At 56.4% G+C, this 16,647-nt stretch overlaps 3 protein-coding genes across 5 annotated transcripts in view; 2 read left to right on the top strand and 1 right to left on the bottom strand.

Moving 5' to 3' along the window:
• The first annotated feature begins 1,617 nt into the window (after nt 1–1,617).
• On the top strand, nt 1,618–13,133 carry MICAL1 (microtubule associated monooxygenase, calponin and LIM domain containing 1). 2 transcript variants are annotated; one of them, XM_027775131.1, is made up of 25 exons: nt 1,618–2,169; nt 2,253–2,460; nt 2,714–2,818; nt 3,152–3,256; nt 3,622–3,673; nt 4,180–4,283; nt 4,847–4,947; nt 5,685–5,942; nt 6,161–6,276; nt 6,415–6,541; nt 6,717–6,798; nt 7,858–7,996; nt 8,429–8,619; nt 9,316–9,404; nt 9,518–9,559; nt 9,779–9,862; nt 9,962–10,118; nt 10,430–10,506; nt 10,797–11,073; nt 11,208–11,302; nt 11,662–11,775; nt 11,887–11,980; nt 12,200–12,299; nt 12,394–12,467; nt 12,847–13,133. In XM_027775131.1, exons 1-25 carry the CDS (start codon nt 1,912–1,914, stop codon nt 12,993–12,995), a joined length of 3,198 nt encoding a protein of 1,065 aa, XP_027630932.1. In that variant the 5' UTR covers nt 1,618–1,911; the 3' UTR covers nt 12,996–13,133. The 2 variants fall into 2 exon arrangements, with proteins under 2 accessions (XP_027630932.1, XP_027630931.1); XM_027775130.1 differs by lacking the exon at nt 3,622–3,673 and adding an exon at nt 3,683–3,762 and having other exon boundaries at nt 1,620–2,169; nt 3,152–3,176; nt 4,128–4,283; nt 10,430–10,521.
• A 133-nt stretch (nt 13,134–13,266) lies between these two features.
• SMPD2 (sphingomyelin phosphodiesterase 2) lies at nt 13,267–16,540 on the bottom strand. Of its 2 annotated transcripts, XM_027775132.1 has the most exons (11): nt 16,275–16,540; nt 16,020–16,172; nt 15,749–15,845; nt 15,543–15,619; nt 15,119–15,212; nt 14,892–14,981; nt 14,529–14,611; nt 14,272–14,404; nt 14,089–14,193; nt 13,762–13,915; nt 13,267–13,670 (listed from the first exon to the last, which is right to left on the bottom strand). In XM_027775132.1, the coding sequence occupies exons 2-11, from the start codon at nt 16,067–16,069 to the stop codon at nt 13,282–13,284; spliced, it is 1,272 nt and encodes a 423-aa protein (XP_027630933.1). In that variant the 5' UTR covers nt 16,070–16,172; nt 16,275–16,540; the 3' UTR covers nt 13,267–13,281. The 2 variants fall into 2 exon arrangements, with proteins under 2 accessions (XP_027630933.1, XP_027630934.1); XM_027775133.1 differs by lacking the exons at nt 15,749–15,845; nt 16,020–16,172; nt 16,275–16,540 and having other exon boundaries at nt 15,119–15,359.
• The window catches only part of PPIL6 (peptidylprolyl isomerase like 6), a 39,710-nt gene continuing 39,130 nt past the window's right edge, over nt 16,068–16,647 (top strand). The window contains exons 1-2 of the mRNA XM_027775102.1: nt 16,068–16,140; nt 16,191–16,489. Coding sequence (XP_027630903.1) covers nt 16,068–16,140; nt 16,191–16,489 — 372 coding nt within the window. The remainder of the gene's footprint in view (nt 16,141–16,190; nt 16,490–16,647) is intronic.

Raw genomic sequence — 16,647 nt, 5'->3', positions numbered from 1 at the left:
CAGGCTTTACCAACCCGCGCGCCGGGTGCCCCTGCTCCCCGCAGCCCCCGCCGACCGTCAAGTTCTCCATCCTTTCACACCCTCCGCCGCTCGCGCATCCTTTGTGCTGGGCTTCCCAGGACCGGTGCTCTTTCTCCCCCTTCGCGGAGGTCTTTCTCCTTCCACCCTCCCTTCTCCACCTTCTTGTGGGACCTTTGCCCTTCCTGAGGTTTCGTCCCCTCCGGCCCCAGTGCCCCGACTGGGAAGTTTTAGTCTCCTCCAGCCTCTGCGGAGCTGCTGTGGGCAGGGGCACGCTCAGCCCCAGGGACCTGCTTCCCTGCTGCCACTCACCCGAACTCTCCCGCGGACTGCCCCACCCTCCATACCCGCTGGCCCTTCGCGGTCCCGGCGTGAGAAAGCCTCTCTGACGCCCCTTAAGTTGCGCGGGGGCCGCAGCGAGGGAGGGGGACAAAGGGAGGCCTTGTCTGGGAGATTCCTGGGAGCCGGGAGCGCACAGGGGCCCGGGCGGGGGAGCAGGGAGTGGCGGGCCCTGCTGCAGTCGCCCCCCACCTCTTCCTAAGACCCACTGGAGCAGAGGCAAGTTCCCAGGGGAAGTGTTCCGACCACAGTGAGCCAGAAATATACCCAGGCCTCTGTCACTGATCGGTCGCAACGTCCTCCGGCTGGGCCATCTATTGAGGTAGTTTTGGAGGTGGGAAGTGGAAACCAGGCTGGCGGGGACCGTCTTTCCCTCCCGACAGGCAGCAGGCACGAGTGCTGCGGAGGTAAACTGCGCTGGGCTTGAGACATGTCTCACACCCAGCGTGACACTGACGCTATCGGGGGTGCTAGCACAGGAGTGGGGCGAGATGGAGCAGAGCGGGTGTCCAGCCCTGGGGTTGCGGGTATGTTAGATCTGTCTACCAGGGAAGCCTTCTGGGCAGCCTACCCTCCCCTGGCAGAGAAGTTCCCCTACGCCCTGCTTTCTGGGCCTGGGATGGCAGGCTGAGAATCCCCGCCCCCTGGAACTCAGGCTTCCAGATCCATCCCTCCATTGGGAGCAGCAGATGGCATAATGGTTAGGTGGCTGGATTCCCATGTAGTTGTCGGCGGTAGGAGTTCCAAACCCAGCAGCTTAAAAGACACACTGGGGGGAACCAGCAGTTAGCATAATGGCTATGTCGCTGGACTCCCACGTAGAAGACCGCGGTTCGGGTCCCAGACCCGGTGGCTTAAAACTCACGCTGGGTGCGTGTGTGTGCTTGCCCAAGATACCGAGAGGAGAATGGAGGAGAGGGGATTGCAGCGTGACCATCTCCCCTGGGGGGTGATTTCTCGCTTTCTGTCTCTATGTCTCTCTCTCTCTGTCTTTCTGGTGAGCGCACGCGCCCTATAGCGAAAACCTCTCAAACAAACAAACAAACAAAACAAAACAAACAAACAAATAAAAACACTGGCATATGTGGTGCATGCCCAAAAATCCCAAGGGGAGAATGGAGAAGGGATTGCAGTGTGGCCATCCCTGGGGGTTATGTGTGTGTGTGTGTGTGTGTGTGTGTGTGTAGGGGTGATTTCATGCTTTTTGTCTCTCTGCTGAGGGTGCAAACCCTATAGCAAAAATCTCTCTCTCAAAAACAAAAAGTGCCCTCTGTGTGCCCAGGACTGCTGATTTTTCATTTCCAAATTTGGCAAATTTCACTTGGACAAGACAGCTGCTCCTGGAGTAGATTCTGACAGGGGAATGGGCTGGGCAGGAGGTGAGAGCCAATCAGGGGTGGACCAAGTTCCCTGAGGACACCAGCTGCTCTCTTGTACTCCCCCTCCTGTTCCCTTCCTGCTTTTTCCCACCTGTTCCCCTTCTCTTTCCTCCTCTCCAGCAGTCGCTCACGGCTCCCCAGCTGCTCTGCTGCCAGGAGACCTGCAGGGGCCTCCATGGCTTCACCCACTTCCACCAACCCAGCTCACGCCCACTTTGAGAGCTTCCTGCAGGCCCAGCAGTGCCAGGATGTGCTGAGCAGCTTCCAGGGGCTATGTGAGGCCCTGGGGCTGGAGCCTGGTGGCGGTCTGCCCCAGTACCACAAGATCAAGGCCCAGCTTAACTACTGGAGTGCCAAGTCGCTGTGGGCCAAGCTGGACAAGCGAGCGAGCCAGCCTGTCTACAAGCAGGGCCAGGCCTGCACCAGCACCAAGGTGATTCACGATGCCTCGGACGGGGCACAGGGTTGGAGGAGGGAGGTGGGATCCCTTGTCCTTACTGCCCTATGTGTTCACAGTGCCTGGTGGTGGGCGCTGGACCTTGTGGGCTGCGTGCTGCTGTGGAGCTGGCACTGCTGGGGGCTCGTGTGGTGCTGGTAGAAAAGCGCTCCAAGTTCTCTCGCCACAACGTGCTCCACCTCTGGCCCTTCACCATCCATGACCTGCGGGCACTGGGTGCCAAGAAGTTCTATGGACGCTTTTGCACCGGCACCCTGGACCATATCAGTGAGCACCACGTGGTGACCTGGAAGGGTGGGCGAGCCTGGACCTCAGGGCAGGCCAGTGGGAGGCTTCTGGGCCAGCCAAGAGACAAGAGTGGACAAGATTCATGTCAGCTAGGCAGCCTTGAAGACTCAGGTCCCTTGCATGTGGACTGTGTGATTTGTAGACGTGCTCTGGTTTTGCCCAGACACACACTGGTGCTTGAGGAGACCATGTGATCCTGGGGCCCCTGCTCCTAATGTCCTCTTCCTTCCAGGCATCCGGCAGCTTCAGCTGCTTCTGCTGAAGGTGGCATTACTGCTGGGGGTGGAAATTCACTGGCGCGTTGCCTTCACTGGCCTCCAGCCCCCTCCCAGAAAGGGTAGGTATATCTACACTCCCAAGAATCCCCATCTGCTAAGGAAGAGCTCTTGGTAGTGATCTTGGTAGCAGCAGTCTCCTTTTCTAGTAGCGTGGCCTTGAGAAAACCACTCTGACCTCAGTCTGAGCATTTGCAAACTGGGAGTAGCATTTCCTTCCTTACCTGCCTTCCATGGCTGCTGTGAAGGTGTAATCCGATAGATGATGTATCATTGTTGTAGAGGACCCACAGTGTCCTTTACACATTTATTTTCACTATTTCCCTGGCTTGTCCTAGGAGTGCAGGGGTTCCCTCTGCCTTCTACACCTTTGCCTCTCATATCTTCTGCCCCAGGAAGTGGCTGGCGTGCCCAGCTCCAGCCCAGCCCCCCTGTCCAGCTGGCCAACTATGAATTCGATGTTCTCATCTCAGCTGCAGGAGGCAAATTCGTGCCCGAAGGTGAGCAATCCCTTCCTTCAAAGAGGCAATCAGCCGGCAGTATGGTGGCTAAGCATGCCACATGGCCTGCTGTGCAGTTCTAGTCCGGAGCTCAGCAAGTTGAAAGACACATAGGTGCATGGATGTGCATGCCCAAAGGCCTGAGAGGAGAATGGAAGAAAAGGGATTGCAGTGTGGCCATCCCCATGGGGGTTGCTCTCTCACTTTCCCTCTCTCTCTCTCAGCCTGGTGAGTGCATGTTGCCCTATAGCTATAAAAACATCATAAAAAAAAGCCAGCATGTTGGGCCCCTCCAGGTGTGTTGACCTTTGTAAGCAGTTGTGCCTCGCATCTTCCTGCCACTATCCACCTACCCCCACCTTTAGGCTTCACAGTGCGAGAAATGCGCGGCAAACTGGCTATTGGCATCACGGCCAACTTGCTCCCGCCCAGCCCCCCTGTCCAGCTGGCCAACTATGAATTCGATGTTCTCATCTCAGCTGCAGGAGGCAAATTCGTGCCCGAAGGTGAGCAATCCCTTCCTTCAAAGAGGCAATCAGCCGGCAGTATGGTGGCTAAGCATGCCACATGGCCTGCTGTGCAGTTCTAGTCCGGAGCTCAGCAAGTTGAAAGACACATAGGTGCATGGATGTGCATGCCCAAAGGCCTGAGAGGAGAATGGAAGAAAAGGGATTGCAGTGTGGCCATCCCCATGGGGGTTGCTCTCTCACTTTCCCTCTCTCTCTCTCAGCCTGGTGAGTGCATGTTGCCCTATAGCTATAAAAACATCATAAAAAAAAGCCAGCATGTTGGGCCCCTCCAGGTGTGTTGACCTTTGTAAGCAGTTGTGCCTCGCATCTTCCTGCCACTATCCACCTACCCCCACCTTTAGGCTTCACAGTGCGAGAAATGCGCGGCAAACTGGCTATTGGCATCACGGCCAACTTTGTGAATGGACGCACCGTGGAGGAGACGCAGGTGCCCGAGATCAGTGGTGTGGCCAAGATCTACAACCAGAGCTTCTTCCAGAGCCTGCTGAAAACCACAGGTTAACGCTCCTCCTTGCTGGCCTATGGGCCTGCTCTTGTCTCTCCCTTGAAGATCTGTCCTCAGTGCAAAGAATTCCCCCATTTTTCCATCTTTTGATCTTGGCAGCAAATAGGCAAGAATCTGTCCCTCAGGGATCCAGAATCAACAGCCTCATTTGGTCACCAAGCAGGAAAAGTCCTGGAAATCTGTCACAGAATGTATGAGAGGTTTGCTTTGTGTTCCATTATGTTGGAATATAAATATGATTAAACTGAAAGTGAAAGTAGCACTTCAATAAGATATAGCTACATTAACTTTGACCTCAAGCTGCCAAGTGACCATGTGGCAGAGGCCTCCCAGCTGCCACTTCACCAGGTTTTCCCTCTTTGCTTCATGCCTCGGACCTCCTGGGTCTGGGACAGATGGTCTTTAGAGCTACTCGGATGTGTAGACTCCCTGTGTGTGGAGCTCTCACTGCTGTCTAAGCTGTGTTCACAGCTCTGAGGTCTGGTCAAGACTACAATGTTTGAAGAGGTGACACAAAGGAAGAGACACATCTCCTGTCCCCTGCCATTCCCCAAGGCATTGATCTGGAAAATATTGTGTACTACAAAGATGACACCCACTACTTCGTGATGACGGCCAAGAAGCAGTGTCTGCTGCGGCTGGGAGTGCTGCGTCAGGTAGAGCCCCGGCCCAGGTCCAGGCAGGGAAAGGTTGGGTGGTGGGCCTGGGGAGGTAGAGCCAGGCCTGAACGTAGCCTGCCCCTGCGTGTGAAGGGATCCCATCCCCTCTTGCCCCTGCCTCAGTGTTAACTCCACCTCTGCCAGCTCTTTTCTCTGGGATTTACTGGACACCTACTCTAGGCTGCGTACCTGTCGTCACGTATTGCACACATGAGCTGCAAGAGGGTAGGGCTTTGGGGAGTTATCTATCTCTTGCTTACTGCTAATTCCCAGTGCCTGAAAGGGTACCTAATATGTAGTAAGCACCCAAGATTTACTGAATGAATGAAGTAGCAAATGCCTACTATGTGCTAGGTACTGTGTTGAGAGTTTAATTTGCATCTTCTCATCTAATTCTCATAAGGCCCTTGACAAGTTAGGTATGCTGTCTCTATGATTGGTGCACTGAGGCTCTGAGAAGTTCAGCAGCAAGCAGTGACAGTAATGACACTGGGCTTTCCAGGCAGAGTAGAGCCTGGAGCCCCCAGCAGCAGGTTGAGTGCTGAGGAAGGGGCAGCTGCAGAGACAGGCCATTGGAATTCCAGCCCCAGCTCAGCTTTCAGCGACTCTGTAGCCTGGGACACCCCTTCCTTCCTCTGGGCCTCGGTGTGTGCTTCTACACCCCAGGGCATGAGTGTAGGCCAATTAGGCCTGCTCTCAGAGGTCTCAGAGGTTCTGACCTGTTGGCTACATAGGACTGGCCGGAGACTGATCGCCTGCTGGACAGTGCCAATGTGGTGCCCGAGGCTCTGCAGCGCTTTGCCAGAGCGGCTGCTGATTTCGCCACCCATGGCAAGCTCGGGAAGCTGGAGTTTGCCCAGGATGCCCGTGGGCAGCCTGACGTCTCTGCCTTTGATTTCACAAGCATGATGCGGGCAGAGAGTTCTGCTCGTGTGCAAGAGAAACATGGCGCTCGCCTCCTGCTGGGACTGGTGGGGGACTGTCTGGTGGAGGTGAGGGGCTCAGGTGGCTTGGTGAGGAGGCTGCCCTTCAGGGAGGAGGGTGTAAAGGTTTGCTTGCTGAGGGGAAGAGCCAAGGGTTGCTTGGTGCAGATGAGAGGCTTCCTGGTGTGATGAGCCCCCCACCCCCAGCTTTAACCTTGATGGGTATCTAGACTTGGGATATTCTGTTGGATTCCCATCAAGCTGTTTCCCATCCCTCTGACCTGCAGCCCTTCTGGCCGCTGGGCACTGGAGTGGCCCGGGGCTTCTTGGCAGCCTTTGATGCAGCCTGGATGGTGAAGCGGTGGGCAGAAGGCGCTGGGCCCCTGGAAGTGTTGGCTGAGCGGTAAGACCTGAGTTTAGGGGGCAGGATATGGGACAAGGGCCAGGAAGAGGGGCAGGAGTGCTGGGTGAAGAGTTGGAGGCTGGATGCTGACCAATGTCTTCCCATTTGTACTCCTGCCCCCGTCCCTCATCTCCTCAGCGAGAGCCTATACCAGCTCCTGTCACAGACATCCCCAGAAAACATGCACCGAAATGTGGCCCAGTATGCCCTGGACCCAGCCACCCGCTACCCCAACCTGAACCTCCGGGCTGTAACTCCCAATCAGGTCAGACTCCCTGGTACCCCCGCCAGGCTTTCCAAGTTGGCCTCTTCCCCCAGGTCAGGTCTTCTGTGCCTAGTCATTGTCCCTTAGATTCAGTCCTACCCCAGGGGGGCCCGTCCCCAGGGACTGAGTGGCTGTGTGGTCAGCCTGCCTGGAGACCTAAGCCAGCCCATCATAGGTCCGAGACCTGTATGATGTGGTGGCCAAGGAGCCTGTGCGGAGGAAGATTGATGAGACGGACTCGGGGAAGCCAGCCACTGGTAAGTATCCCTTTGGGGATTGTCCAGATATTTACCAAGCAGTGAGGTACAGACAACAACCATCCGAGCAACTGCAGCCTTGGCCCAGGAACAGTGTGCTGAACATTTACTGTTGGATGGTGGGGCAGTTTGGGGGCCTTGTGGAGTGGAGGGTTAGCGGAACAACTGAAATGCCATGCTTCTAGAACACCTTGGATTTATGAACTCTGAATGAATGACTGTAGAGAACATGGCGAAGCCTAACCTCTTGCCTTCTAGCTGGAAAACAACAGGAGGCCCATTAGCTTGAAGGCATGCTTAGGGAAAATAGTGTTTCTGTTGTTCCCTAACAGAGCACTGAGCAACAGTTTGACAGTCTGTTTAAAGTATTTCCATATTTTTTAAAAAAATAATTTATTTATTTAATTCCATGTTGTTATTATTAGAGAGACTTTTGCTGCGGGGCTCATGTGCTCACCAGAGAGACAGACAGAAAGTGAGAAATCACCCCCCCACCCCCGGGGATGGCCACACTGCAATCCCTTCTCCTCCATTCTCCTCTTGTGATCTTGGGCACGCACACACCTGATCCCCCCATGAGTTTTAAGCCTCCAGGTCTGGGACTCGAACCATGGTCAACTATATGGGAATCCAGCAATGTAACCATTATACCATCTGCTGGTCCCAAGTGTTTCCATATTTTAACAACTGATAAGGCAGTAGCTGTGCTACCACAGCTGTTCTCAGCTGTACTCAAATGTTCTGTCAACACCTTCCAGCCTGGAAAACCCCAAACCTGCCTTTCCTTTGAGCATCTGAGTTTCCTTGGCCCCCATAGTTCACAGTCTGCTGCCTTCCAGGTAGCTAGTAGTGAGTGCCCCTTTTCATTCCCCTACTTTACTAAAAGGATCTTTTCAAAAGGAGAGAACTGGGACGAAAGAGGTCATGTTTACAGCGTTAGGCTGGTACCCCAGTGGGACAGGTCCCTACTCTGCCTCCTGTACATCCCAGCAACTAGGCTGTCTAGAATGGGGCACAGGGCCTTGGGCACAGCAAACCCTTCCCTCCCTGGGTTGTCAGGTGCCCAGGAGGAGCTACTACGCTGGTGCCAGGAACAGACGACTGGGTACCCAGGAGTCCATGTCACCGACCTATCTTCGTCCTGGGCTGACGGGCTAGCTCTGTGTGCCCTGGTACCCCGGCTGCAGCCCAGCCTGCTGTGAGTCTGGGCTCTGCACGGGTGCCTAGCAGACTGAACCCCTTTCCTGCCCCTCGCTTGACTTCATGGTAGGGAGATCACTACATAGGAGTTACTTGCCCAGTAGCACCTAACTCCACCACTTCTGCCCAAGTCACTGGCCTCTCTAGAGGCAGTATTCCTGCCTGACCTCTCTAGCCTGCTGAGAGTCTTATGAAGACCCTAAGTTTTTAGCTAGTGGGGAGCTTGGTGAGGGGCTGAGGGCCCTAAGGCCAGAAGTGGTTGTCAGTGGGTTGGAAGGTGGGGGCAGGGAGCAGCAGCAAGAGTCAACTAACTAACCTACACCTTCCCCTTTGTGGTCCCCCAGCCCCTGCCTGGCTGGCCCTGGCTCCTCTCCCCTTAGCAGGGCCAGGTTCTTGACGTCCACTGGCATCTCTTCCCAACACCCTACAGGGAACCCTCTGAGCTGCAGGGGGTGGGGGCTCTGGAGGCCACAGCTCGGGCGCTGAAGATGGCAGAGCATGAGCTGGGCATCACGCCGGTGTTGTCTGCACAGGCTGTGGTGGCAGGAAGTGACCCACTGGGCCTCATCGCCTACCTCAGCCATTTCCACAGTGCCTTCAAGAGTGCATCACATAGCCCAGGTGACCTGGACAGAGAAAGGAGGGTGGAACAGGAGCGTGTGTGTGTGTGTGTGTGTGTGTGTGTGTGTGTGTGTATGTGAGAGAGAGAGAAAAGAGTAGAGGATGTGCCCTCTGAGAATCAGGCTGGGAGAAGTGACCTTCTGGGCTGGAGAGCGGCAGTCTGTTTGACACCTTCCCCTTTGTGGTCCCCCAGCCCCTGCCTGGCTGGCCCTGGCTCCTCTCCCCTTAGCAGGGCCAGGTTCTTGACGTCCACTGGCATCTCTTCCCAACACCCTACAGGGAACCCTCTGAGCTGCAGGGGGTGGGGGCTCTGGAGGCCACAGCTCGGGCGCTGAAGATGGCAGAGCATGAGCTGGGCATCACGCCGGTGTTGTCTGCACAGGCTGTGGTGGCAGGAAGTGACCCACTGGGCCTCATCGCCTACCTCAGCCATTTCCACAGTGCCTTCAAGAGTGCATCACATAGCCCAGGTGACCTGGACAGAGAAAGGAGGGTGGAACAGGAGCGTGTGTGTGTGTGTGTGTGTGTGTGTGTGTGTGTATGTGAGAGAGAGAGAAAAGAGTAGAGGATGTGCCCTCTGAGAATCAGGCTGGGAGAAGTGACCTTCTGGGCTGGAGAGCGGCAGTCTGTTTGAGGGATACAGTATTGACCCTCCTGTCTACACTGTCTACACTGACACCCTGATTGTCCTTGCAGACCCTGCCAGCCAAACCTCCCCAGGGACCTCCAGTGCCATACTATTCCTTGGCAAACTCCAGAGGACTCTGCAACGGACCCGTTCCAAGGTGGAGAGTCTGGGCTGGATTGGGACTGCTTAGGGGGTTGCCCAATGGAGGGAGACATTCCAAGTGGTGGGGGAGAATGAGGGCTCAGAGCCTCTTGCTTGGGCTTGTTGCAGGAAAATAGAGAAGATACCGGTGGCAAGAGGGCTCGCTTGGAGGTAAATGTAGCAGGGGCCGAACGGCCCCTTTCCCCATATTCCTTGGGGACCATGATCCCTGTTTTGTTCCCCTGTATTTGCTCCCAACTCCAATCCTCTAACACCCTACCCTGTATCCCTGCCTAGTAACACTCCCCCTTCCTCCAGCCCTTTCTGTTCACCGTCATCCTGCCCCTCCACCCTCCTGGCCCTAGCACAAACCTTCTACCACTTATTTAGGCAGAGACTGAGACCCCAAGTACTGAGGAGCAACCTGTCCCAGAGTTTGGTGTACCCCAGGTAACCCCATCTCAACCCCAGGAGGTGAGAGCCAGGACCCTGTCTACAGGTAGAGGCTTGGGGAGGGCAAAACTTGGCAGCTGGCCTTGGCCCCACTGACCTTCATCCTGGTGGTCCACACAGGCCGATTCAGGGGACCTGTGTGCACTCTGTGGGGGGCACCTCTACGTCCTGGAACGTCTCTGTGCAGATGGCCATTTTTTCCACCGGAGCTGCTTCCGCTGTCATATCTGTGAGGCCACGCTATGGCCAGCTGGCTATGGACGGCACCCAGGAGACGGTAAGTGGGCCTGGGAGACCTCCAGAGAGACTTCGGCCCTTGCCCTGCCTGGGTGCAAGGAGCTTAAACGTGGAGGGGAACAGAGGTGCCAGGTGGAGAAACACTCAAGATAGTATTTTCTTCTTTGTCCCTGCCAAACCAGTGCGGGCTGTAGACAGCCGAAACAGTCCCAGCTGGGGGGGTTCCACGGACTCAGGCTAGCAGAAATCCACCAGCAAATCCAGGGTCCTGTTGCCTGCCCCCACACTTCCCTGATGGAAAGCCCTGAGTGTGTGCCCACCCCAATGCTGCCTCCTCTCCACCCTTCCCAGGACATTACTACTGCCTCCAGCACCTGCCCCAGCCAGGCCACAAAGAGGATGGCAGTGACAAAGGTCCCGAGACTCCGGTAACAACTGTGGAAGTATGTGTCAGGGTAGGGGAAGAAGAAGGTCTCCCCAGCCCAGCAGACTTTGCTGGAGTAGCTAACAGCCATCCTCCCATAGAGGGAATGCTGCATGAAGGCAGGGCTGCTTGTCCTGTCTGACTTACTGCTGTGTCACAAGCACTTACAATGCTCTTTGACGCTTGTCGGTAAATGGTGTTGAATGAAAATGCCAGGGCCCACATTTGCTCCAAAAAGTGACCTCAGCCCCACATTGGGCAGGTCACTGACCAGATGACATGTGACTTTTCCAGGAGCTTCCCCTACCAGGTGAGAATTGCATGCCACCAAATCCCTCGACTCCCACAGCCCCACAGGAGGGAGCCAGTCCCGTTCCAGTTCCTAGCCAGCCCACCCGTCGGCTGATCCGCCTCTCCAGTCCAGAACGCCAGCGGCTGTCCTCCCTTAACCTATCCCCTGACCCGGAAATGGAGCCTCCACCCAAGCCCCCTCGCAGCTGCTCCGCCTTGGCCCGCCATGCCCTAGAAGGCAGCTTTATGGGTTGGGGCATACCAAGCCAGAGACCTCAAGGTAACTGCTCTTTGCACAGATGTGCTGACCCAGGCTGGGGATGAGGCTGGAGTAGTGGGATTCCTGCAAAGTGTAATCTGATCAATAGGGAGGTTATAGGGATCCCAGGCCATGTCTGCCTCTCCTCTGCTCAGATCTTGTAGTCATAGAGAAAGAGGAAGAGGGTCTCTCCTCCAGTGAAGAGGAAGAAGAGGAAGAGGATGTAGCTTTGGACTCAGACATGGAGCAGGTGAGTGGGAGGAAGTGGGCTACCTATCTTGCCACACCAGCATGCATCCACTGAACACTCCACCCACCACCAGAAAGATGTACACACACTAGGCTCCCTTCTGGACAAGGTGGCGTGCGCCCCAATGCATAGTTACCAGAGGCTGGAGGATTGTGGCATCGAGACCCACTTCCTCTATGAGCTCTTTCCTTGGATTGTCTTCTCACCCAGACTCTTTCATGCCTCTAAACCTCCATCTCTTCTGCCAGAACTTCCCCTACTTCCAGGCCAGGTTCTTTGCTGCCCTTTCTAACAGCCTCTCCTACTCCTGTCCACCAGAGGGCCAAGCTCTGCTCCTGACCAACCTGATCTTCCCACAGGCCCTGCTGATCTTGGCCAAGAACTCGCCTACCACGAACAAGTACCCAACATGGCACCGGACTCTGCTGCGCCGTGCTAAGGAAGAGGAGATGAAGAGGTTCTGCAAAGCCCAGGTGAGCGCAGGGTTCCCAAACGTTCCGATGGGGTCAAAGTTCCAAGTCTGCAATCAGTGCCCTGTTTCTGAACAATCCTGACTCCTGGGTCTCCTGTCTTGTACCCCTCAGTCCATCCAACGGCGACTAAATGAGATCGAGGCTGCTCTGAGGGAGCTGGAGGCTGAGGGCGTGAAGCTGGAGCTGGCCATGAGGAGACAGAGCAGTGAGTGAAGATGAGGAAGGCCATGCTAGGATACCCCTATGCCTCTAAGCACTGTTTGGTGCCCCACTGTCCCTCAGACCACTAGGCTCAGGGCCATAGCAGGGCCACACAGCTCTGAAATTCATACCCATTGGTGCCCTCCTGCCCCCACATCCTGTCCCTGCTAAACCCATGACTCCTGTGATCCTGACTACCCTTTACCCCCTTCCTTCTTATCAGGTTCCCCAGAGCAGCAAAAGAAACTGTGGTTAGAACAGCTGCTGCAGCTCGTTCAGAAGAAAAACAGCCTGGTGGCTGAGGAGGCTGAGCTCATGATCACGTAAGTGGGGGAGGTGGTGACAGTGGCACGCGAGCCAGGCTGCTGCCTTTGGGGCACCCTGGACAGCTGTGTCTCTTCAATCCCTGGCCTCCAGAGTGCAGGAGCTGAACCTGGAGGAGAAACAGGGGCAGCTGGACCGGGAGCTACGAGGCTACATAAACCGGGAAGGTAGGAAGGATGTGGGGCATGCAGATACATCACAGGGCTGGGGTTGCACAAACCTCATGCTCAAATTCTGGCCACGCAACATGGACCTGTCTCTTGTGCCTCTAACTCCGGGGAAAGCCAGAGGATGGGGCTCCAAAGCCCACACCTTTTCTTCAGACCAATCAGAGCTTTGGCAGCTGGCCTTTAATATTAGGATTTCCTTCAAAAATGGCTATGCTGCTGAAAAGTGCTAGAAAACCACTGGTGTTGACCAACGTCCTAATTCGGCAGATTAGGAAACAAAGCCCCAGTATAGACACCACTTCGGCCAGAGTTAGGCAGCGCTTCTCCTGTTGCCCTGGCCATTTCTCTGTCCCTGAGCTTTGTCTTCTCCCGTCAGAAACCCTGAAGACAGCTGCGGATCGGCAGGCTGAGGCCCAGGTCCTGCAGAAGCTGGTGGACGTGGTGAACCAGCGAGATGCCCTCATCCGTTTCCAGGAGGAACGCAGGCTTAGTGAGCTGGCCTTGGGGACAGGGGCTCAGGGCTAGAAGGGGCAGTGGAGGGCTGCCTGCTGTTTTCGCTATAAAGAAAGACAATCTTACCCCAGGACAGTGCCACCTCTGAGCATCTGGGCTGCCTGGGAGAAGGCTTCACTGTTTATATAATAAAAGTGTTTCTACCATAAAGAGGGCTTAGGCTGCCTGCAGGTGGGAGATGGTGCGCAGGGAGGGCAGATGTGTGGGTCCTAAGGTCTCCACATGACCGTTACACTGACACTTGTCTTCCACTACTATCTCTACAAGGAAAAAGGCAAAGCCGTGAAAGTGTCAAGCTTTATTGTTCCTCAGCTCTGTCCCTTTCCTGCTGTCCCAGGTGCAGGGCTGGTGGGGACTCAGGGCCCAGGTTCTGGGCCTCCCTTGCCTTTCTCAGCATGTGCTGGAGCTCAGCCCGGGCCTTATTAAAGCATTTAGTCTCCTGCAAATGGAAGAGGTAGATTGCACCCGCCACCAGCACCAGTCCTACACTGGGCGTCCAGAGCAGTATGGCAGCTTCCTTGGCTCCTTCTCCAGCTGCCAGGACACACAGCAACAGCAGGAAGAGCAGCCCCAGGCTGATCACATAGCCAGTGAAGGTGGTCCACCAGCATGCTTGAACCAGGCCCAGACCCAGCTCTGTCCAGGCCTCCCTTAGGACGCTGACCAATGGTGACCTCTCTGCTGGTCCTAGAAAGAGGCAGGGCAACAGGTTAGTAGAGGGTCAGAGTGGAGGGGCTGCCTTGAGGTGGGAAGGGGGAAGAAAGGGGGGGTGACTCACCGTGGGTAAGACTGGGGTTTGGCTGTGGGGGGCTGTGCCTCACATACAGAGTAGCCATCAGGGCCTCATGATCAGAGAGGGGGGTGCCACCACTAGGGTCATGGCCTGTAGTGGTTTTGAGAGTCTTACAGGAGATGTAGAATCCAGAAACTGCCTAGGGAAAGTTAAGGACCAGAGGAAATTTACGTGAGGGCCTCTTCCCAGAATATTGGCTCCCACCTAGCCTATTCTCGAGCCATCGGTGGTCTAAGACTAGCTGAACCGGGTACCAGCACAGGCTGGTGACAAAGTGATCGGGTGAGTGAACGTCACGAGGAGGAGCCTGACCTTGTAAAGCACGTAGTCGATGCGGATGCCAACAGGAAAAGGCCCCAGGTCCTGCTGGCTGACGTAGCAGTTCTTGGGGACCATCGTATAGCCTTCTTCGGAGCCCTAGGGGAATAAAAGGCTGGTGCTAGGACCTGGGGGGGAGAGGGGAGACAAGCTAGCAGTGTCAGTGGGGATCCTCACCTCAAAGTCCTGGGTCTCTAGGAAGGCGTCGCGCAGCCCTGTCCACTCCTTCAGCAGGCGGCAGCCCAGGTCTTTTGGGTGCATGTTAAGGTCTCCACACAACAGAATCACGTCGGCCTTCTTAGATGTGTGGCTGGGGAAATCAGGTGGGTGAGGCACAAATTCCCTTGCCAGCTCTGTCCTGTAAGTGGGACTTTGGCCACTTCTCAGCCCCTGGACCCCATCCCACTTCCCCTATCAAGCCCAGGCTCACACACTGGATGAACTGGGCCAGTTCCCAAGCTTGAGCCACACGATGTGCTAGGTAGATGTCCTTCTGTCGGCTGTACTCGGCATGGAGCTGAGCAAAAGGTGAGATTACAGAGACAAGGCTGAAAATCGCAGGAGCAGGTCTCCAAGCTTGTGCTTGTCACTTAGCGTGCTGTTCTATATATTAGGTGACTTCCCCTATGACCCAGTAGAAGAGTGAACCTTGCCCATTGCCTCCTCACGAGATCCTGCCCTATTCTGCTGCCTGGCAGCACAGCTAGAGGAGCCCTATCTTTCCATCTCAGGTCTGCACTGCCTGCCCCTGCCCCAGCCCCCAGCCCCAAGCCCCAAGCCCCATTGGTTTCACCCACATGGGTCACGTAGGTATTGAGCACCAGTCCGCTTAGATGGAGCACCAGCAGCCCTACAGCCTTCCCACAGAACCAGTCGCCATGATGGATCTGCAGGCAGAGGGGGGCAAAAACTCAGGGCATTGCTCCTCTCTTTCTACCCATCCCCTGTACCCCTAGGCAGGCTATCTTCTCCACCTTATGGAGGGTGGAGAAGAAAGGTGGAAGAGGTCAGAGGTCAGGCTTACCATGTAGGGGTAGCCATTGAGGGTGTAGACATGCTGGGTGAGTTCCTGGATTGGGTGTTTGGAGAAGACACAGAGGCCACTGCCAATGACTCCGCTGAAAGCCAAGCCCTGCTTAATAACCGGAAGAGCAGAGAGAGAAACACCTGGCCCTCTTCCCCTCTGTCTCCCAGTTCTCATCATCTACTCCTTTTTGTAAAAACTGCTGAGGCCAGTGCAGAACAAAGTTCAAAGCAACACCCGCCTAGGAGGAAGATAGGGTGGCCTGATAAGCTTGGGATGGGTCAGACAGATAAGATCTTGATTTACTGGCTTCTCCCACACCCAAAGGGGAAGGAAGCTGGGGGAGAGGGAGGAGGGTGCAGAGGGAAGGGCAGCAGAACCAAGAGTCTCATGGTCTGAGAACACTGGGCTGTAGGAGTCTCACCTCCTAAAGTAGTGTGCAGCTGGGTAAGTGGGCGACAGCTTCTGTCTCAGGTACTGGAAATCCTGCTCACTCCACACCTGGGGAGTGGGGGTGGGGGGGAGGATATGCTTGCTTGGGTTTTCCTTCGGGGAGCGCACAGGGGGTCTCACTGCGCCCAGCTGCCATCCTCCCAGGCTAGGTTCGGTACCAGTGCTGCACAAGCCCACCTCCTCCAGCAGAGCCAAGTCAAAACTCTCCATGTTCAGGAAGTCTCCCAGGCGCTTCAGGCGGTCTGCCAAGTGCTTGCTCAGGTAGGGGATGCCCCTAAGGAAGGGAAGGGCCGAGTCAGGATAGGTAACTCTTGGCTCCAGCGAAACTGGGCTTTGGAGGTTCTGGTTCCCCTGCAACCCAAAGTCGTGGAGTAGGAAAGGGTCGAAGTCGGCTGTGGGGATGCGAAAGGGCCAGTGAGCCCAGACCGCACTCCAGGGGTGCACTCACCAGCAGTTGAGGTTAAACACCCTCAGCCGCAGAGAGAAGTTGGGCTTCATGCCGGGGACGCTCCGGGAGCGTGGGACAGCTCGATCTCCGCAGGGACTGCTCCGAGGCGGGACCGGGACAGGCCGGTGGCGCTTCCTTCCCGGGCAGTGACTTCTGGAGCGGAGTACCCAGGTGATCGGCTCCGCTCCCGAGCTCCCCAGAAGGCCACGGCCCCCGAGTCCGCGCGGCTGGGGCCTGGGCTGGCTCCCACGTTACCCGGCAACCGGCCCGCTGACCGCGATCTGCCAGACCGCCAACCGGAAAGGAGACCTGTCGCGAAATCCCGGCACGGGCGAGTCTGCGAAGGCTGCGCGCGAGAACCCTGGCGGTCCCAGAGGCGCCCGGGTGGGAGACTGCTGCTTCCCCTCCTCGGAAGCCGGTCCCTGGCCGCGGCGCCCCTAGCCGGTCCACGCCGGAATCCCGAGCAACAGGCGCGAAGTTGAGGAAAGGCCCGGCCGACGCCGCGCCGCCTAGCCCCGCCCTCGGGCCCGCCTCCCTCGGGGGGCGGGGCCGCGCGGTTGCCGTGGCGACGCTCACTGTTGGTGCGCGGTAGTTCCGCAGCGCCGCGATGGCGGGCCCGCCGGCCCGC

This window comes from Tupaia chinensis, unplaced genomic scaffold, assembly GCF_000334495.1.
Source record: "Tupaia chinensis unplaced genomic scaffold, TupChi_1.0 Scaffold000527_1, whole genome shotgun sequence".
NCBI classification, from domain to species: domain Eukaryota; kingdom Metazoa; phylum Chordata; class Mammalia; order Scandentia; family Tupaiidae; genus Tupaia; species Tupaia belangeri.
This window is presented reverse-complemented; position numbering and strand designations above follow the sequence as displayed.

What these genes read in the sequence shown, in the direction of transcription:
- MICAL1 (XM_027775130.1), top strand. Translation starts at nt 1,912, where the DNA reads ATGGCTTCACCCACTTCCACCAACCCAGCTCACGCCCACTTTGAGAGC. An exon ending in GAGTGCATCACATAGCCCAG is followed by an intron (nt 8,620 to 9,315) that starts GTGACCTGGACA and finishes TTGTCCTTGCAG; the next exon opens with ACCCTGCCAGCCAAACCTCC. An exon ending in GAGGCTGAGCTCATGATCAC is followed by an intron (nt 12,300 to 12,393) that starts GTAAGTGGGGGA and finishes CCTGGCCTCCAG; the next exon opens with AGTGCAGGAGCTGAACCTGG.
- SMPD2 (XM_027775132.1), bottom strand. Translation starts at nt 16,069, where the DNA reads ATGAAGCCCAACTTCTCTCTGCGGCTGAGGGTGTTTAACCTCAACTGC. An exon ending in GCTGCACACTACTTTAGGAG is followed by an intron (nt 15,213 to 15,542) that starts GTGAGACTCCTA and finishes CTTGGCTTTCAG; the next exon opens with CGGAGTCATTGGCAGTGGCC. An exon ending in TCGACTACGTGCTTTACAAG is followed by an intron (nt 13,916 to 14,088) that starts GTCAGGCTCCTC and finishes AACTTTCCCTAG; the next exon opens with GCAGTTTCTGGATTCTACAT.